At 57.0% G+C, this 21106-nt stretch overlaps 1 protein-coding gene across 6 annotated transcripts; it reads left to right on the top strand.

The window, feature by feature from the left end:
- Positions 1-116: 116 nt before the first annotated feature.
- Positions 117-20818, top strand: PNPLA6 (patatin like phospholipase domain containing 6). Of its 6 annotated transcripts, XM_045820934.1 has the most exons (34): positions 117-206; positions 1311-1379; positions 1698-1785; positions 1950-2032; positions 2202-2299; positions 4063-4203; positions 4290-4449; positions 4786-4866; positions 5065-5193; positions 5579-5659; positions 5755-5917; positions 6361-6444; positions 6741-6850; positions 6942-7109; positions 7192-7269; positions 10910-11115; positions 11342-11473; positions 11553-11676; positions 12105-12218; positions 12378-12453; positions 14084-14224; positions 14414-14477; positions 14755-14923; positions 15104-15286; positions 15462-15580; positions 15773-15929; positions 16175-16291; positions 16376-16445; positions 16879-16995; positions 18812-19113; positions 19950-20066; positions 20164-20260; positions 20365-20474; positions 20589-20818. In XM_045820934.1, exons 2-34 carry the CDS (start codon positions 1353-1355, stop codon positions 20661-20663), a joined length of 3981 nt encoding a protein of 1326 aa, XP_045676890.1. In that variant the 5' UTR covers positions 117-206; positions 1311-1352; the 3' UTR covers positions 20664-20818. The 6 variants fall into 6 exon arrangements, with proteins under 6 accessions (XP_045676890.1, XP_045676876.1, XP_045676881.1 ...); XM_045820920.1 differs by lacking the exons at positions 117-206; positions 1311-1379 and having other exon boundaries at positions 1389-1785; XM_045820925.1 differs by lacking the exons at positions 117-206; positions 1311-1379; positions 16879-16995 and adding an exon at positions 16676-16792 and having other exon boundaries at positions 1389-1785.
- Positions 20819-21106: the final 288 nt, after the last annotated feature.

Raw genomic sequence — 21106 nt, 5'->3', positions numbered from 1 at the left:
GGCGTTCCCTGCGCCTACTGCTCTTCAGCCCCTTTTGTAAGCCTTAGCCACACTCAGCATGGCTGCGTCCTCGCAACCTTCTAAACATGGTAGGGGTGGGGCTTCGGAGCGCCTTGCGTCGAATAACTTAAAGGGGCCACGCTTGCCTCGCTGGGCGGAACTCTAGAGGTGTTGGCACAGAGTGGACCCTGGCAAGCAGCCTCTGGGTGAGTCCAGGTTTCCGTCGCCCCCTTAGGGGCGTTCTTTCGGGGGTCATTAGCGAGTCCTCGGCTTTATCAAGATCTGCACTCTGCTGATATCTGGTACCCTCCCGACTTTCTGATGCCCTCATCCCCTCACCCCCATCCCGGCTGCTTTTTCCTTACTGGTAGCTAGGTGCGCCCTACAGTGGAAGAGGACTAGCCACTCTCATGAAATTTAAAGGGTCCAGTGACTCCTCCAAATTCCCATTAATACTCTAGCAGTCCCAGTCTCCCAGGAAAGTCCCAGTAATATTCCAGCATTCCTCAGCATTTTCCAAGGGGCCCCAGCGCCTTCCCTAGGTCCGCTCTTGTGCTCGAAGACCCTAGGAAGGGGCACACGGCTCCCAGTTTTCCCAGTAATAGTCCCCCACGCCTCAGAATCTCTTGTTTTCCAATGCCCCCAGTCATTCCCGCGTCCCAGGTCACGTCACCCAGCAATGGCGCCAGCACTGTTCCCCCTGTCCCAGTGATACTCCGCGCCATCAGGGACCCTGTAAATTTACTATTAGGTGACAGCAAACCTCCAGTATCAACCGTAACATCTTGGGAGCCCACCCGACTCCGAGCGTCCCAGCCCCTTGTGTGGGAGCTCCCAGCAGTACTCCGGGGCAGGCTTGACCCAGGTGTCAGTCACCTCCTCAACCCCTGAACTGAAGGCTCGAGTTCGCGGGGAGAACAGGGTGCGGCCTGGGCGTCGGTGGGTTAGGGTTCACCCATCCTGTAGGGTAAAGGCCTACGTGGGGGAGCATGTCCCTCTGCAGTCGTGCGCCTGCTGCTGGCAGTGGGTGTCCTGCCGGCAGCTCTTTTGTCCGGGATGGGGCTGGTCGGCCTGGGAAGTCGGTAAAGGGAGTCCGGGGGTCGGGGGAGCCGGGGACCCGCCGCACGCCCCAGCCCGGACCCCGAGGTCAGTATGCCTCACTCCTGTGTCCGCCGCTTCCCTCCCGCTGTTCCCCCGCCCAGGTAGCAGAATGCGAAAGGGCAAGGCTTGGGGCAGGAGAGGGGCGGGCCCAGAATGACGACTTGCCCGGGATCGACTGGGTGGCCTGGGCTCTGTTTATTGATCCCCAGGACTCAGGGCTACTAGACCTGTCGCCCAGCCTGAAACAGCTGATGGAGGCCCCGCTACAGACGGGAATGGTAAAGCACAAAGGTTGTGAGGCGCCGCGGGACTACAACCCCGACGTGCTCAGCGCGTTTCATCGCAGTCCCGCGAGAACTGGGCTGCGTCTGTTCGGGTGGAACTACATTTCCCAGCGTGCACCGCGAAGCCGCCGGGGAGTGTTGCGCGCCCCTCGAGCCCGGGGACTGAGAAACGCTAGTCCACATCTGCAGATGGGGACACACAGGCTAGGGGCGGCAGCGAACGTCTCGAGGGCGGAGGAGGAGAGGAATGGGGTTGGGGAGGGCCTGGCGGGACGGGTATGCGATGCGCAGCCAGTGCCGTTCATCCCACAGGTGCTGGGCGTAATGATCGGGATTGGAGTCGCGGTGTTTGTTACCGCCGTTCTCATCGTCCTGCTCGTGCGGAGGCTTCGAGTGCCGAGTGAGAACCTAGAGGGCCCCTCTGGGGAGGCTTGTTGTGGGAATCTGAAATGCCGGGTCCTGGGGCAGTAGAGATGGGATTTGCCGGGATCTGCACGCAACGTCCCCATCTCTGGCCGCGTGGAGTCTGCGGAGAGCTCAGTGTCCCTCTCCTCTAATCCCCAGAAACTCCAGCCCCAGATGGCCCGCGGTATCGGTTCCGGAAGAGGGACAAAGTGCTTTTCTATGGCCGGAAGATTATGCGAAAGGTGAATGTAGGACCACCTGGGACTCTGGCTGACAACACAGAAGCCCTTCCCATAACCCAGTTATAACTCTTGGGAAACTCCTCGTTGATTAAGGGTTTGTGTATCTGAATACCCTCTTCCCCAGCGTCTGAACAGGCAGTTGACCCATCCTCGCCCTTCCGTATCCTAGGTGTCACAATCCACTTCCTCCCTGGTGGATGCTTCTGTCTGCACCACTTCCCGGCCACGCATGAAGAAGAAACTGAAGATGCTGAACATTGCCAAGAAGTAAGGCTATGCTGAGGATACTTGGCTTTGGGGGCTATCTCATGGACCTTTATTTAGAGTGGTCAGCCTACACTGAAGGGTGTATCTCGAGGTTCTTTCCACCCCATAGACTGTTTGGGGAGACTCCCCACATCAGCGAGGCTGTCTCAGATCCCCCCGCCCGCCCGCAGCAGACAGGGGTTTCTGGGGTCTCTGTCCACTAGGGGCTGTCTCAGTGATTCCCTACCAGTGACATTCTTCCCTGAAGTATCTAAGAGCTGTTTGCTCTTCAGTCAGTGTCTCTGATGCCTTGTCGTACAGTAGGGATCTCTATCTGGGGTGTCAGTATAGGCTATTTCGTGAGTCTTCTCACGCAAAAGATGTCTAATTGGGGTTATCTTAGGTGTTTCTGTGACCAGCTGGAGGGGCTGTCTCTAGCTTCTGTTCTCTTGGGGTTATTTTAGTAGTCTTGCATATCAGGAGCTGTTTCTCTATGTCATCTATCTTGGAGCTCTTCCCATGCTTAGGAGGCCATGTCAGGGATTTCTGTTTTCTAGGGGTCATCTCAAAAGTTTTTTATACTAGAAACATAGGAAGGACATTTCTGGGGTACCTGTCATTGGCAAAGGGCTCCCCCAGAGTCTCTGAGGGAGGCTCTTCCAGGGATCTTCCTAGGTTAAGAGCTGGCTCTGGGGTTTCCTGACATCATGGGGTCCGCTTCATGAGACATTGCAAAAGTCTGTCTCAAGGGCTTTTTTACACTAAGGAGATGTCCCAGGGCTGTCCGTGACCAACAGGTGTCCTGTCTCCTGACTTTTGGGACCCGAGGAGGGCTGTCTCTAGTTCTCCATGATCAGACACTCTGTCATGTGTTTCTTCACATCTCAGTGTGTGCACACCCCTGAGGAGCTACCTTGATGTCAGGACCATCAAGGGCTCCCTCAGGAATCTGGGGCCCGGGGAAGGGCTAGCCCAAGGACCTCCCTGTTTAGAAGAGGAGCTATACCTGGATTTGTCTATACTGTGGAGCTTAACTGGGGGGGCGGTGGCTGCTCACACTAGAGGGTCTATCTCAAGTGCCTCGTGGCCACTGCAGTAACCGACCTGCAGGAATAGCTCTCCCAGGTCCATGAATAGCACGGAAGCTGTATACCTGGCTTCTCCATTAGGCGAGGGCCAGCTCAGGAGTGTCTGGGACCATCCCGGGGGCTGCCTCAGGGTTCTCTGACACCTGGGAGAAAGGGCTATCAGGGATCTAGTATAAAGAACAGTGAGGCTATTTCTGAGGTCTCCTTATATCACGGAAGCTACCCCAGGGTCTGCCTACATTAGAAAGGCTACCTCAGGCATCTGGGCTGTGGCAATTGGAAGGATATGGGGCCCGTTACAAACAAAAGGTTTTTTCTAAGGTCTGCCCGTGTCTTGGAAGCTATGTCAGAGGGTATAACTAGAGGGTCTGTTTCAGGGATCTATGGGTTTTATGTAAGAGGTCAGCAAATTTTTTCCGTATAGGGCCAGATAGTAAGCCCCCTACGCTGTGCAGGCCACACACAACTTTGCTATAACTATTCAGCTCTGCTGTTGTAGTGTGAAAGCAGTGACAGACAACATGTACATGCATGAATATACCTGTGTGCCAATAAAAGTTTATGTACAAAAAAGAAGTGGAGGGCCTGATTTGGCCAGTAGGCCAGATTTGGTGACCCTAGGGAAGGGCTATGTGGGGGTCTGAAGTCTGCCCAAGCCTTCTCCCTGCTCCCACTGTACCTCTCTCCTCCCACCAGGATCCTACGCATCCAGAAAGAGACACCGACGCTGCAGCGGAAAGAGCCTCCGCCCGCGGTGCTCGAGGCTGACCTAACAGAGGGTGACCTGGCCAACTCCCACCTGCCCTCCGAGGTGCTCTACATGCTCAAGAATGTTCGGTCAGTGTCAGGGTGCAGGCTGGGGGCTGCAGAGCTGGGGGCTGGGCTGACCACCTGCATTCCTCCTCCCTTCCCCTACCCAACAGGGTGCTGGGCCACTTCGAGAAGCCACTCTTTCTAGAACTCTGCCGGCACATGATCTTCCAGCGGCTTAGCCAGGGTGACTACGTCTTCCGGCCAGGCCAGCCGGATGCCAGCATCTACGTGGTGCAAGACGGCCTGCTAGAGCTCTGCCTGCCAGGGCCTGTGAGTGGGCTGCCGACAGGGACACTGCAAAGGGGATGGGCACTGGTGCAGGGGCCGCTGGGGACAGGCACTGCTGTTGGTCAGTAGCATTGGTAGTCTTTTGAGGTGTGCAGACAGGAGTCAGGAACAGATGCTCAAGAGTATCTGAGGTGGTTCCAGTTAGTTATGACTAAGAAATGGGTGCTGGTTGGAAGGTTAGGTGGGTCAGAGGTCAGGATATCTGATCACTGGGTGGGTGAATGGGAGGGACAGTGGTGTGGCCAGGGCTGGAATGCTGGTTGCCAGGGCCTGGGCAGCCCCGGTCCCTACCCCCATCCCATCCCCTGTGTGTTACAGGACGGGAAGGAGTGTGTGGTGAAGGAAGTGGTCCCTGGGGACAGTGTCAACAGTCTTTTGAGCATTCTGGATGTCATCACTGTGAGTGACCAGGGGGCAGCAAGGAGGCTGGTATACAATGCCACACCTGGTGGGCTAGTTGGAGAGAGGGTCCCCAACTTCTACGTACCTGGTGCTGCTGGTGGTCCCTCGAGGTACTGGAATTAGGAAGAGTTGGGGGAGCAATGAGGGGCTCACAGCCCCTGACTGTGACTCTCCTCATGCCCCCTGCACCCCCAGGGTCACCAGCACCCCCAGCGCACTGTGTCCGCCCGTGCAGCCCGAGATTCCACTGTGCTGCGGCTGCCAGTAGAAGCATTCTCTGCCGTTTTCACCAAGTACCCTGAGAGCCTGGTGCGGGTGGTGCAGGTCAGTGGGCCTTTCACCTCCCTCCATGGACCCCTGCCCATCACTAGCACCCAGGGGTTGGGACCCAGCAGTGTGTCAAGCCCTGCGTATCAGCCCTGACCAGCCAGCGCTCTGGACAGCCAGGCTCCTCCCAGTAGCTGTCTCCCTTGGCCCCCCAGGCTTCTCCCTTCTCACTGCGGGCTTCTCCCTGGCACCTCTCTGGCTCTGCTCTCCTCTTAGTGCTTGCGACCTTGGCCTTGGCTCTGCCCCAGCTTCTCTCCATTCATGGCCCTGTCCCTTGAATGCTTGGTCCCAGCTTTCTCTGGCTCTTAGTACCCCCTCTGCTGACTCATTTGTTCCCTGGCCCTGCCCCTCTTCTGGCCCCCTGCTACCCCTGCCTCTGCAGATCATCATGGTGCGGCTACAGCGGGTCACCTTCCTGGCCCTCCACAACTACCTGGGTCTCACCAATGAGCTCTTCAGCCACGTGAGTTACTCCGAGGGCCCAGGCGTGGGGGGCCTGGAAGGGTGGGCCAGCACATGCCTCCCAGGACTCGCCACAACGGTGCTCTCTGCCCCCAGGAGATCCAGCCCCTGCGCCTCTTCCCTAGCCCTGGCCTCCCCGCCCGAACCAGCCCTGTGCGAGGCTCCAAGCGAGTTGTCAGTGCCGCAGTAACTGAGGAGCCCAGGGAGGCCCCTGGCCGGCCACCTGACCCCACTGGGGCCCCTCTGCCTGGACCTGCAGGTATCTGAGAAGACCCCTGCTGGAGCCCCAGGCACCTCTTGACTAGAGACCCAGGTCTAATTCCTGTTGGCTGCTCAGGGAACCATGGCCTCAGCCCCATGGACCCATTGGAATTACTTTTTTTTTTTCTTTTTTTAAATTTTATTTACTTATTTTTAGAGGGGAAGGGAGGAAGAGAAGGAGAAAAACATCAGTGTATGGTTGCCTCTTGTGCACTCCCTACTGGGGACCTGGCCCACAACCCAGGCATGTGCCCTGACTGGGAATCGAACCAGCAACCCCTTGCTTTGCAGGCCAGCACCCAATCCAATAAGCCATACCAGCCAGGGCTGGAATTACTTTTCCTAGTCTCTCATCCCCAGGGACTCTGAGTTGACTGCTTCCCAGGCCCCCTTCAGTTTCCCAGCCCCAACTATAGGAACCTGAACTTGTGTCTCCCTTAGGGGACCCGGTGAAGCCCACATCCCTGGAAACGCCCTCGGCCCCCCTGCTGAGCCGTTGCATCTCAATGCCTGTGGACATCTCAGGTCTGGGGCCTCAGCTTGGAAGGGGAGGCCGTGGAGCATCTGGGTTGGAATGCAGGCTGGCCAGGGTTGGTTTTTCTTATCTGTGAACTGAGAACCCGGGCAGCACTTTCTGCTGACTTCTTCATGGGTGCTCGTTGAGATGTCGCCCCCGGCTGTGGCGAGGATCCCGAGGGAGTGCCACCATCAATCAGTCACGCCTGCACAGCCATGGTGGTGGCACATGGGTGACGGTTGTTCAGGCCATAGTTGTGGTCACTTTCATCTTTATTGCTTTTCTTATCCCCTGCCCCCTGCAGGCTTGCAGGGTGGTCCACGCTCAGACTTCGACATGGCATATGAACGTGGCCGGATCTCTGTGTCTCTGCAAGAAGAGGCCTCAGGGGGGCCCCAGGCAGCCCCTGTGCGGGTAAGGCACTGCCCTCTCTGCCCTTTTCCCTGTGGAGGCCCCTGAGGGAAGTTGTGTGTGAGCTGGGAAGTCACCGGCCCTGCCCCTGCAGACCCCCACTCAGGAGCTGCGGGAGCAGCCAGCAGGCGCCTGTGAGTACAGCTACTGTGAAGATGAGTTGGCCACCGGTGGCTGCCCCTTCGGGCCTTATCAAGGTCGCCAAACCAGTAGCATCTTTGAGGCAGCAAAGCGGGAGCTGGCCAAGTTGATGAGGATTGAGGTGGGTGGCCTTGGTGCAGGGGGCGAGGTAGAGGGTAGGGGGAGGCCTGGCTGGACTAGTCTAAATGTCCCTCCCTCCCCAGGACCCCTCTCTCCTGAACAGCCGAGTCTTGCTACATCATGCTAAAGCCGGCACCATCATTGCCCGCCAGGGGGACCAGGTGAGGTTGACCCCTGACTTGTAGCTATACAGCTATGACCTAAGACTTCTCTGACCTCTGATCCTTGCTCTTTGACCCTGCATGTGAACCTCTTAGTCTGTGATTTCTAATCCCTTACCCTCAGATCGTGTGACTGACTCCCCCCCAGCTCATCTACCCGTTATCCTCTGGAGCAACTGACCTTTCACGTCCAACCCCTGCACTTTTTTGCTAGGACTGAAACCCTGAGATCTCTCTTACCTGCCTTGGTCCTCCCTGTAACCTGTTTTCTGCCTTTTTGATCCTACAGTACAAAGTTCTGCTCAACCTCTAGTCTGGGCCCCTGCTGGGACGGGCACTCAATAAATGTGTATAAAGTGGAGTCGGGACCTGGAGGCCATGAGCTGGCCATGCCTGGAGGTGTAGGAAACCACCCTATGAAGCCCACTGTTGTCCACGGGACTCGGAGGGCACAGAGGAGCCGGGTCCTGGAGAGAGGGGCTGGATTTGAACCTTGGGCGAGTCATCTAGAAAGTACTCCGCTTCCTCATCTGCAGAGTAGGAGAATAACAGTAACTGTCCATTAGCTTTAAAGGGGAAGTAGTTCTGAGCTGCCCAAGGTTTGCAGGGGTGTGGAGCAGCAGGTCAGGAGTGACACGGAGGACAATGTGACATAGGGACTGAGACCAAAGCACCGCTTGCGGGGCGGAGCGAGGGGTGCCCAGCCTGTTAGCTGGCTGGGGTATTGTTCTATCACTTGGTCAGCTGAGTCAGCTGTCGCTTCAAGCTGCTTATTGCAGGGGTGACACCTTTCTACAGAGGAAGTTGAGTGACACTTTTGCCAGCTGTTCAAGGTTCTTGGCAGTGAGCTCAGGAAGTGTGGCTCTCGGGGGGGCCCCTGGGCCCCACAGCCCCTCGAGGCTTCTCTGGGCCGTCCCCACGTGTCAGGGACCCGACTCTGCTATGCCTCCCGGAGACTCCCACTGGCAGCTTTCTGCCCAGCAGAACTCTGTCCCCCAGCTGGCACTGGGCAACGCAAAGACGCTTTTTTTTATTAACCTGGAAGGGCATTCTAGGCACCCAATGGTCAGCGGCCAGGTGCCAGAACACATGGGACAGCATTCCCCAGGGACAGGGTCAGCGATGCCAAGGCCGAGGAGCCCTGCTCTCCACACGCATCTTCCGAGCTCTGTTTCGTGAAACACCCATATCACGAGCGATCCGTCACCATGTAAGGTTAGGAAACGCTGGCTGCTTCACCTCCCCGTGGAAGTCCCCAGTGCACAGTCACAGCTCCGAAAAGTCCTGCTGTGAAGTGCTTGCTGCCCAACCTGATGGCAAATGGCAGCCTCATGTTAGTTAACTCCCACCCACGTCCCAGACACAGCCTAGGAATTCCGTCTTAAAAGTTTCCAGCATGTATGTGCCCTGCAGTGTTTTGGCATGACCGGGTTTTTGTGAGGTGCCAGGCAGCTCCCTGTGGCAGGTGAGGAGGAAACCGTTCCACATCTGGGCACTTGCAACTCCTTATTTACAAAAGAGTGGGAAAGGGAGGTGTCTGGCTAGGTAGCCTAACCGGAGAGCAGAGGGGCTCCTGCTTGTATTAATTATTTGCTAGGTCCCAGGTCCTGCTGGACAGATGTCGCAGGCTCTGTGCTGCCTGCTGCAGAGGCAGGAAAACCAGGTCCCTGCCCTTGTGGGGCCCACAGTGCTGATGGATATGACAGTCAAACGGTGTAAACTCTCAGGTACTTAGTACATAGACAAAAGCAGCTGTTCTCAGCTGTACAAAGTTCGCCTCAGGCAGGGCAGCATCTCTGAGGAAGTGACTGGCAGCTAAGTGGAACTAGTAGGGAGCAATTAATTAGGTGTAAGGGGAGGAAAGAGCATTCTGGGCAGACAGAACAGCTTGTGCCAGTATCTGGTGGTGAGAAGAAATATGTGGCTCTCTGGGAAATAAGGAAGTCAACAGGCATGGAGTATAACAAGGGAACGGAGAACAAAGGAGACTTGTAATGTTTTGGTGATAGTTTTATTGAAGTGTCATCACATACTATGCAACCCGCCCATTTAAAGAGGACCATTCAGTGATTTTTAGCATGTTTATGGAGTTGCGTAGCTATCACCACTGTCAGTTTTAGAACATTTTTATCACCTTGGAAAGAAACCCCACACACTGTAGCTATCATTTTTCCTACTTCCTAACTCCACCCCACCTGAAGCCCTAAACAGCAACTAATCTTCTGTTTCTATAGATTTGCCTGTTCTGGACCTTCCTATAAAAGGAACCACACTGTGTGGCCTTTTGTGTTTCCCTGAGTGTCAGGTCTTCGGGATCCACCCGCCTTGTGGTGTGTCCATACTTCACTGCTTCTTGTGGCCGAGTCACAGCCCACTGTGTGGGTATTCAGCATTTCAATCATGTGTTCATCTGCTGGCGTGCTTTTGGGTTATTTCTACCTTTTGGCTGATACACACAGTGCTGTTGTGAACGTTCTTGTACACATTTCTGGGTTGACATGTTTTCATTTTTGGTAGGTAGATGTCCCGGAGTCAAATTGCTGGGTCATATGGCAACTCTACTTTTAACTCTGAGTAGTTTTCCACAGTGGCTGCACCATTTTACATTCCCACCAGCAGTGTACGAGGGCTATGATTTCTCCACATTCTAACATTTTTTTATCCTAGCCTTCCTAGTGCATGTGAAGTGGCGTCTCATGGTTTCGACTGGCATTTCCCTAATGATTCAGGATTTGGAGAAGTCTAGTGAGATCCTTTGCCCATGTTTAAATTGTGTTATTTGTCTTCAAGCATTCAGTTATAAGATTTGTGTATATAATCTGGATTCAAGACCCTTAGCAGAAGCCCTGGTTGGCATAGCTTAGTGGATTGAGCATGGGCTGTGAACCAAAGTGTCGCAGGTTCGATTCCCAGTTAGGGTACATGCCTGGGTTGCAGGCCATGACCCCAGCCACCGCACATTGATGTTTCTCTCTCTCTCTCTCTCCCCCTCTCTCCCCCACTTCCCTCTCTAAAAATAAATAAATAAAATCTTTTTTAAAAAAGCTCTATATTTAAAAAAAAAACACCCTTAGCAGACAATATTTGCAAATATTGTCTCCCATACTGGGGATTATCAATTCACTTTTAATTTAGATAAAGTCCAGTCCATCTATTTTTTATTTTGTTGCTTGTGCTTTTGGTGTAATATTCAAGAATCCATTGCCAAATTCGGGGTCATGAAGATGGCATCCTATACATTCGTTGAAGAATTTTATAGTTTTAGCTCTTACGTTCATTATCTTTGGTCCATTTTGACATGGTATAAAATGAGGGCCCAACTTGATTCTTCCATGTGGCTGTTCAGTCGCCTAGATGAGCACAGGGTTTAAGTTTGGTCACACCCCTACGTAGCCAGTCCTTGCAGCCTCTTGGTGGCTGTGTTGAAAAGAATTCCTGAGCCTTAATCTGGACCCAAGAGTTTGGTGACCCAATAGCAACGTCTGCTCTGGGTGCTGAATTATATGGAGCTGTATAGGCTGCTTGGCTGAGCTATGGAAATCCTTCACTCCTTCCTCCCAGGCCGCCTGTGGAGTGAACTGACCTGAGCTGGGGGTGGAAGGCTGGCCCTGTGCCCACCTCTTGGTCCCTCCCCACACAGGACGTGAGCCTGCACTTCGTGCTCTGGGGCTGCCTGCACGTATACCAGCGCATGATCGACAAGGCTGAGGACGTGTGCCTGTTTGTGGCACAGCCTGGGGAGCTGGTGGGGCAGCTGGCTGTGCTCACCGGGGAGCCTCTCATCTTCACACTGCGAGCCCAGCGAGACTGCACCTTCCTGCGGATCTCCAAGTGCGACTTCTATGAGTAAGACTGGACCCTATGTTAGGGCAGGACTGTCGCCTAGAGGGTGACTGTCCTGGCCCGGCTCCATTCTGCTATGGGAAATGCCATCCCTCTGACGGTTTATACCTTAACAGGGCAGTTTTGGGCCCTTCCAGTCCCACCTCCAGGGCATCAGCCAGCCCTGTTCACTTCCTAAAGGCAGTTCCAGGACATGCCGGGTCCACGCACCCCCATCCTTCATCCACAGGATCATGCGGGCACAACCCAGTGTGGTGCTGAGTGCTGCTCACACGGTGGCTGCGAGGATGTCTCCCTTTGTGCGCCAGATGGACTTTGCCATCGACTGGACAGCGGTGGAGGCCGGACGTGCGCTGTACAGGTGCAGCCCCACCCCAGCCTCGCTGCTCAGGCCCTGCCTAAGACCCTGCTGGACCCTATATGACCCGCCCCCACCCCAGGCAGGGTGACCGCTCTGACTGCACCTACATCGTGCTCAATGGGCGGCTGCGCAGCGTCATCCAGCGCGGCAGCGGCAAGAAGGAGCTGGTGGGCGAGTACGGCCGTGGGGATCTCATTGGCGTGGTAAGCGCGGACGCACCCACTGACCTCTGATCTCTCCCAGTCCAGTTTTCCACCCCGCCCCTAACACACTTCATCCCGAGTAATATGACCGGGTGGCAAACAAGGCCCTGGACCTGTGGCCTCGCCCAGTCCACTTTTCTGTGCTCCTTTGAGGAGTGGAGGAACCTCCTCACGGTGGTGACTCTTTTCTGACTCAGTGCTCAGACCTCTTTCCATCAGAAGAGGGGACCCTTCCCCGGTGGACCCCTGTATTTTCTCTCCCTCCCCGGAGCCCTAATGGGTATCCAGGCTTGGTTCTTTCAACCCCCATCTCGGGGGATACTGAGTAAAGCGGAACCGCTTCCTCGCTGCACCGACAGTCAGCCTCCCCCTTACCTATCCGGAGCCTCCTGGCCCAAGCAGCTCTGGTCATACACGCGGTCCCCCAGGTGGAAGCGCTGACACGGCAGCCACGCGCCACCACGGTTCACGCGGTGCGTGACACGGAGCTGGCCAAACTCCCCGAGGGCACCCTGGGCCACATCAAACGACGATATCCGCAGGTGCGGCTCCTCGGGCATGTGGGCTGGGCTTTCGGGGTGGGGGCGAGGCCATAAGGTGTGGAGGCAGGATTCTTGGCAGTGGATCCCAGGTAATGGGAGGGAAAGGTGAGGGTCTCACTGCCCGTCCAATCTCACTGGAGCCCGGACCTCCAATGCCAGGTCGTGACCCGCCTCATTCACTTGCTGAGCCAGAAAATTCTGGGGAATTTGCAGCAGCTGCAAGGACCCTTCCCAGGTAAGACCCGACAGGTCCCCGGGAATGCTGGGGGTTGTAGTCCGAGGTGTAGGACGCTGGGAGAGGGAGCCCTGGGCCCAGGGCATGATGGGAAACGTAGTCCCGCACGGGCGGTTTGGAGGGAGGAGGTGGGTTCTAGCTCCCGGAAATGCTGTGGGATGGAGTTCGGCCCTGCCGTGGGCACGCGGGAAAGGGACTGGTAGACTCAGGGAGTATTTGTTTGTGGCATCTGAAAGATCAGTCGTGTTGAGGGGCCGGAGTCCTGAGGGCTGAGCTTTGTCCTGGGAGTCAGCACTTGGTTGAGGGATGGCGACCACGTCCTAGACCAGAGTGTGCTGGGAAATGGAGTTCGTGAGTGGCGTTTGGGCTCCAGGGTAATTTGAGAAGTGGCCTTTGAAGTTGCCCGCACACTGGGAGGTGTGGCGTCCAGGGAAATGGAGTCGGGTTTGAGGTGTGTAGAAATATGGGCCTGAGATTGGCGACCTCTGTGCACCCCTTTTCCCAGGGGTTTCTGTCCCATCAGCCTAGACTCCTGGCTCCCCAGGGCAGTGGAAAGCAGTGGCGGAGATCTGCTTCACAGTCAGGATCTGTCCCAGCTTACTCCCCCCTCCCCCTCACCGGGGCTGAACCGCACATACAAATACCTGCGTATCCCCTCCTGGCTGCTCAGGCTGCCCTCGGCAGGGTCCTTGAACAGCCATGGCGGTTGAGACGTTGTGATCTTGGGTTTCTGAGAGCCACTCCGTTGATGCTCTACAGGAAAGGAATTCCCCAGTGAGCACCTAGAATGTGCCAGACACTTTCCCAGGCACTGGGGTGAAAGAGTGCACAGGCAGACAAGGCCTTGGGGTGGGGGGTTACAGCACACATACACACACACACACACACACACACACGGCAAATCACCAGACAAGTATTGTGAAGAAGACAAAACAGAGTCTTCATCGAAGGTAGCCGGTAATTAGGGGGTGGTGAGCCCAGACAAATGCTGTGGGGCTGGATACTGAAGAGAACTCAGAAGGCTCTGCACACAGGGTTTGGTGGTTTTGAAACACTTCAGGGAGGAATGTGAGTGATAGGGGGAGCTAGGCTGGGGCCTGTCACGTGGGGGCTGGGAGCATGGAAAGGCCTGTGAGCTGACACGCACTGTTTCGGGAAGCACCTGGAGGCCGTGAGCCCCTCATGCGAGCTGAGGAGGTTAATGGGAGCCTGGGGTGTTAGCTGGGAAGCTGGGAGGCCGTAGATGGTCAACGGTATATTTGTTTCTGCTTAGTTTTGTGTTCAAATTCCTTCAGTGGACAGAGGCACTCAGGCCAGAACAGGGTGGGGCACTGATAGGTCAGCGCAGGCCCACTGGGGAATCAGGGTGGTTGTAGGGTTGTTTACCAGATGCCATCAAGCACATTAGGGCCAAAAGTGAAGGTCAGATGGCCCAGTCTTGTTAGGAGAGGAGAAAGTGCGAAGCTGTGGGTCCAGAACTGAGGCCATGACCTTTACTGTGACCTCCACTGTGGTCTCACTAAGTCTCAGCCAAGAGACAGGGGTTGGGGATTTCTGAGGAGGAGGAGGAGGGTCTCCCTCTCAGAACACAGGACTGTACAGCAGATTTCATCCTTTGGCATCTCAACAGGCTCGGGACTAGGTGTCCCCCCTCACTCAGAACTCACCAACCCAGCCAGCAATCTGGCCACGGTGGCAGTCCTGCCTGTGTGTGCCGAGGTGCCCATGGTGGCCTTCACGCTAGAGCTGCAGCATGCTTTGCAAGCCATCGGTCAGTCGGTAGAAGGGGTGTGGGTGAGGGCTGACCACTGGCTTCTGCAGGGTACATGGGTGGGCATTGGCCAGTGAGTGGGGAGGCCTGGCAATTTCATAGGGGGTGGGGCAGGATTATTCTCTTCTGGGAGAGATCCCCAGCTCTGTGGACCTGGGCTCCTAACTCCCCTTCCTCACCCATCCTCAGGCCCCACACTCCTCCTCAACAGTGACATCATCCGGGCACGCCTGGGTGCCTCTGCACTGGACAGGTGTGTGTTGGGGTGCAGAGGGGTGGGGTTGCAAGGGGTGAGCTTGAAGCATAGGATTCTTTCAGATCCAGTTCCAGGTCTAGGCTGTGAGCTGAGGGGCATGCTCCCCACCTCTCCAGGCGGTGGGATGAATCTGCCCCAGGGGGACCTGTGTCGAGGGAGCCTGGGTGTATGTCTAAGCCCCCTCTCCCCAGTAGTGGAGCAGTGATGCTCTCTGAGCTCATGAGACTGGAGATCAGCCCCAGGGTTACTTTCTCCTATCCCCCCTCAACCGCAGCATCCAGGAGTTTCGGCTGTCAGGGTGGCTGGCCCAGCAGGAGGACACACACCGCATCGTGCTCTACCAGACAGACTCATCCTTGACGCCCTGGACCCTGCGCTGCCTGCGCCAGGCCGACTGCATTCTCATGGTGGGCCTGGGCGACCAGGAGCCCACGCTTGGCCAGGTCTGAAGACTGCACAGTGACCACACTCCTGGGACCCATCTCCCCCTCCAGTGCCTGCACCAGGCCATGTGCACCCTCAGCGTGGGGCCAGGCAAAACCCAGGGACCCAAGCTCAGCCACGGCTTTGGGCAAAGAGGAAACCACTGGCGATTGGTGACACCCCCCTCCTCTCCCCTGCAGCTGGAGCAGATGCTGGAGAATACGGCAGTGCGTGCCCTCAAGCAGCTTGTCCTGCTGCACCGTGAAGAGGGCCCAGGCCCCACACGTACAGTGGAGTGGCTCAACATGCGCAGCTGGTGCTCAGGACACCTGCACCTGCGATGTCCCCGCCGCCTCTTCTCGCGCCGCAGCCCTGCCAAGCTGGTAAGGGCAGGATCCAAAGAAAAGGCCCCCTTGCCCCACCTTCTTGGGGCTTGGTTACTGGAGGGTGTGGCTACTGGAGGGGCGTGGCTTAGGGACCTGCAGGCCCTGGCCTGCAAATCCAGATGCTACCTCCTACACCCCCATCTTCATGGGTCTCTCTGCCTTCCCATCCCAGCACGAACTGTATGAGAAGGTGTTCTCCAGGCGCGCAGACCGGCACAGTGATTTCTCCCGCCTGGCGCGGGTCCTCACTGGCAACACCATCGCCCTGGTACTGGGTGGAGGCGGGGCCAGGTGAGGGGATGTGGCCAGCACTCGCAGGGGCTGGGCCTGGTGCCTGTGGGGTGGAGCTTACATCCTGGATGAGATTCCCATAGGGACGTGGAGGACAACTGGTTCTTGGCCAGCCGGGGAGATGGGAGAAGGGTCTCCACTGGGCATGCACCTAGGATTCCCAGTGGGTCACCGGTCTCCTACTCCTCACAGGGGCTGCTCACACATTGGGGTGCTGAAAGCATTAGAGGAGGCGGGGGTGCCTGTCGACCTAGTGGGCGGCACTTCTATTGGCTCCTTCATTGGGGCCCTTTACGCAGAAGAGCGAAGCGCCAGCCGCACTAAACAGCGGGCCCGGGAGTGGGCCAAGGTGTGTATTGGGGACCTCCTCACCCCGGGAGCACCCGAAAACATGACCCCATGGGTACTTCTGGGTTCCTTCTGCCCTTTTTCTGATTTAATTTGTGGACCCTTATAGAGATAAGGTGACCCTTTGTCACCTCGTGCCTAGCGATCCTAGTCCTGTTTCCCAGCTTGAGCAGTCAGCCTTCTTAGTGACTGCTTGTTAGGACCCCAAGTGGTTCCTGTTTCAGCCCAGCTCACCCCTTGCCTCAGAGCATGACCTCGGTGCTGGAGCCTGTGCTGGACCTCACGTACCCGGTCACGTCCATGTTCACGGGGTCGGCCTTCAACCGCAGCATCCACCGAGTCTTCCAGGACAAACAGATTGAGGTGTGCCTTTCCCCAGCCCACTCTGTCCCTGCTCTTCCCCACAGGTGTCCCCCTCCTCCCTGACATTGGTCCCTGTCCCCATAGGACCTGTGGTTGCCATACTTCAACGTGACTACGGACATCACTGCCTCAGCCATGCGTGTTCACAAAGATGGTGGGTGTCCTGGCCACCCCCACCAACCCACTGGGGCTGCCTGGGGAGGGGAGGCAGGTGGGCAGCCAAACATCGGGAACACTGTTAACACGAGTGACCGTCCGTCCCGACCTGATTGCCGAGCACTAACCATCACCTACTAATGCCCCAGAGGTCCCAGGTATGTCTGTCCTTAGGGGTAGGGCCCGTGAGGCTAGTGGGGGCCTCATCCCCTCACGCCATCCCTGCAGGCTGCGTGTGGCGCTACGTCCGGGCCAGCGCCTCCTACTGCCCCTACCTGCCCCCGCTGTGCGACCCCAAGGACGGGCACCTGCTGGTGGACGGGTGCTACGTTAACAACCTGCCAGGTCAGCAAGCCCGCCAGGCTGGCCGGGCCTCGGAGCGTGTCTGAGCATGTCCGTGCGTGTCTGTGTCTGTGTGTCCCGCTGGGCAGGCTCCCTGTGGCGGTACGTGCGCGCCAGCATGACGCTCTCGGGCTACCTGCCCCCGCTGTGCGACCCCAAGGACGGGCACCTGCTCATGGACGGCGGCTACACCAACAACCTGCCAGGCAAGTGGCTGCCCGCTCACGCGTGTGCACGCATGCGCACGCACACAGGGAGTGAGGGGCCCTGCACAGGCACACAGCAGGCAGACGCCCCTGAGGACACGTGTGAAAGCAGACCCGTGCAGAGATGAGGGCACACGCAGATGCGTGCATGATCCATGGGTGGGGTGTGCAGTTGGGGAATATATTCCCATGGAAGACGCAGACAGATGTCACAGACTGCACCCAGCGTAGAGCGTGAGGACAGGGCGGGGCACCTGCATGCGTGCACAGCAGCAGCACAGGTGCTCAGACGGCAGCTAGGGCACTCATGTGGCCACAGGGTTAGGTGGACGTGCATAGGTACAAACACATGGGTGAAATCGGGCGCATGTCCTCACATGTCCATCTACCCACACTCACCCTGCAGTGCTTCCTGACATGTGCATACTTGTGTACTCAGATTGTGGGGCACTTCAAACAGCACGCTCAACTTCCTTTCATACTCTCTGACTTATGTGCAGATGGAAGGTGGGCCAGTGTGCGACTTAAAGTTGTGCACTCCCAGAAGTGTGTGTGCATACACACATAAGTAGACACGTTCGCTGGCTGCACACACATGTGCAGCCCGTAGGTCAGGGGTTGGCAAACTCTGCCCTGCAGGCCAAAGCCAGCCCCGAGCTGACTTTGTAAATAAAGTTTTATTGATATGCAGTCACACCCAGTCATTTACTCACTGTCTGTGGCTGCTGTTGTGCCATAGTGGTGCAGCTGAGTATTGTGACAGAAACCATGTGGCCTGCAAAGCTAAAATTATTTGTTCTCTGGCCCTTTCCAGAAAAAATTTGCCAACCCCTGTATAGCTGCACGGTGCACATGCCCACAGTGACACAGCCACACACCTGCGTGTGTGTGCAGACCCGGGGGGTGGGCATGTTTGGATGCACGAGGAAACAGGTGTTGACCTAGGGACATGAGGACTGAAGTGACTCAGCTGTGTCCAGGGCTGTGCACAAAGATGTGGGCACCCCCGGGGTGTGTGTATCCACAAGCACACATGGACAGGAGATGCACACAGATCACAGACACACGTAGGTGCCCACAGACATGGACATGTGGTCCCAAATGGACAGACGAGCTCGTCAGGGACACATGCAAAGCCCGACAGAGACTCGGTGTCTTCCCGGACTGGGCCTTGTTGTGGGACCCTGTCCCCATCCTCCCAGGTTCCCCCCGACCCACTCAGTGACCCTCGGTGGGTCACATGGACCCATGGGCACCCCTCCCCCCACTCTGCCCTGTCTTCCTGCCTTTTGTCCCTGCTTTTGGCTCTCTGTCCCTTGTCACAGCCCCCGAGTCCCTCTTTCTACTTTTCTCCCTCCTCCCACATCTCTGACCCTCAATCTCCGCCCACAGATCCTTGCTAACACTGTCCCCCATGTTTCTCTCCCTGTGGCTCTGTCTGCTGTCCTCTGTGACTTCTGTGTTTCTCGGTTTCCTTACTCCCCAGCCTCCCTTATCTCTCCCTGTCTCCGCGTGTCCTTGTGACTCTTCATCTCTGCGCATCACTCTCCTTCCACACATCTTTCCCCAACACCTTTGCCCCTTTGCTTCCGTATCCTCTGTCCCTATGACCTCGGCTCCTCCCCCGAAAGCCCGAACATCTGCCCCACCTCCTCCGCATCACTGGCATCAGTTTCCATGTCATTTGCATGCTGGCATGTTGTCTGTATGGGTGGTTTTGTGTAACCATTTGCATGATGGTGTTTGTGGGACTGGGTTGAACTTTCCTGCTCCGGGCCCTGGTGGGTAGCTGCCCGCTGACCCGCTGGCCCCACAGCGGACATCGCCCGCAGCATGGGTGCCAAGACGGTCATTGCCATTGATGTGGGGAGCCAGGACGAGACAGACCTCAGCACCTATGGAGACAGCCTGTCTGGCTGGTGGCTGCTGTGGAAGCGGCTAAACCCCTGGGCCGACAAGATCAAGGTTCCAGACATGGCCGAGATCCAGTCGCGCCTGGCCTATGTGTCTTGCGTACGGCAGCTAGAAGTTGTCAAGTCCAGCTCCTACTGCGAGTACCTGCGCCCCCCCATTGACTGCTTCAAGACCATGGACTTTGGGAAGTTTGACCAGATCTATGTGAGTGGGTGGGAGTGGCCTCGTGTTTGTGTGGGGGGCTGGCAGAGCTTTACTAGTGAAAGCGCAGAGCAACATGAAGGGAAGGGTCCTAGGGCTCCGTTCCCAAATGGGCTCTGTGGGGAGTAAAGCAGTCATCAATCAGTGATGCCTGCATTGAGTGCAGCAAAGGACTGTGATGCTCACGTGCTGAGTATCAACTAAGCTGCTTATGTGCCAGCTTCACTGCCTGAAGCACTGTGTAGAGATTTCTGCTTTTGTGGGAATGAGGACAGTAATCAACTAGTAATGTCTGCCCTGAGTCAGTGAGGGATGGAATGGAGCAGGGTGGGCATCGTGTGCCACTGACCCTGAAAACTATGACCCGTGCCACCTGAAACTGACCACCAGCTGCTGCCCAGAGCCCTGTGTAAGGAGTGTCTGGTGCTCTTACAGGGCTAACTGGGAAAGCATGCCCTGATGGATCAGTGATGTCTGTCATGGGCATGGGGGTGGCAACATCCACAGGTGCACTGCATGTCTGGAGAACTTGGAATGAGGTTGCCCACCACCATCTTGGGTTGTTGGGTGCTTGGCACATGGCATGGGACAAGTAGGAAAGAATGCAGGGTGACTGGTAATGCCTGGCAGGTGCACAGAATGGGGGATGTGGGGGTGAGTGTGCCACATACAGCTATCTGTGCAATAGGGTTAGTGTTAAATGCCAGCTCCCCCAAAGCTTTAGGCTTTTGAGGGGCCAGGGAAGGGGCAGGCAACATGGGAATGAGCAGAGAGGACGAGGCAGAGAACAGGTGGGGGAGTTGCAGCATGGATAGCCTCGGCCCCCTCACTTCCTGCAGGATGTGGGCTACCAGTACGGAAAGGCCGTGTTTGGGGGCTGGAGCCGGGGCGACGTCATTGAGAAGATGCTCACGGACCGGCGGTCCGCGGACCTCATCGAGAGCCGCCGCGCTGATGTAAGCAGGCGACCGCCCTGCCCCACTGGGTCTCTCCTAGGCCTCAGTCACCCCAGATCTTCCTGGGTTTTGCTGACTCTCTCTATACCACCCGCAGGTCCTGGCCTTCCCCAGCTCTGGCTTTACGGACTTGGCAGAGATTGTGTCCCGGATCGAGCCCCCCACTAGCTATGTTTCTGACGGCTGTGCGGATGGTGAGGACTCCCCCAGGGCAGGCAGCCTGTGGTCGGTGGGGTGGGGCTGGAGATGCCAGAGCAGCCCTTGCCTACTCACCTTCACACTGCTGCCCGGCTTCCAGGGGAGGAGTCGGACTGCCTGACAGAGTATGAGGAGGATGCGGGTCCAGACTGCTCCCGGGACGAAGGGGGCTCGCCCGAGGGTGCCAGCCCCAGCACAGCCTCAGAGATGGTGAGAGGGACACCTGGGCCTCCGCAAGGTGGGGTAACACAGTGGATGCATGCTGAGGGGTACGAACCGGGGTCCCATTCCGGTGACATGTGTGTGGCACCCCTGTTCCTGCAGGAGGAGGAAAAGTCAATTCTCAGGCGCCGGCGCTGTCTGCCACAGGACCCTCCTGGCTCGGCTGCAGAGGCCTGAGGACCTGCAGGGGGGCCCCCAGAGCTAGGCTCCCCTCTGCTTGCTGCTATGCCTGCGACCTCCCAGGCCCACACACTGGATTGTGCACTGATGACCCTCGGAAGCCCCTCCCAATAAACCTCCCCCTCTGGAGGTGGGCCCATGTCGTCTGTAAATGTTTCCTACATGTAAGTGCAGAGGCAGCTCGCCACACCTTCTGTGCTCAGGATGGCTGGGGCGGGACCTTCTCCCAGTGACCCCTGTACCCCGCCTCAGACTGAGCCCCTCGGACTGTGAGGGCCCTCCCAGAGCTTGCCTGTAGTCCTACTGTGTGCTGGTTTTGGACCACAGAGCCTCCTGGTACCACATGCAGTCCCTGGGGATCCCAGAGGCCCCTAGGTACCATCACAGCACCACCCAGGTTCCCTTCTAAGCTCCACAGCCCCAGGTCCTGGGCTGGCTCT

This window comes from Phyllostomus hastatus, unplaced genomic scaffold, assembly GCF_019186645.2.
Source record: "Phyllostomus hastatus isolate PE091 unplaced genomic scaffold, TTU_PhHast_1.1 phas_contig_150, whole genome shotgun sequence".
Lineage (NCBI taxonomy): Eukaryota > Metazoa > Chordata > Mammalia > Chiroptera > Phyllostomidae > Phyllostomus > Phyllostomus hastatus.
This window is presented reverse-complemented; position numbering and strand designations above follow the sequence as displayed.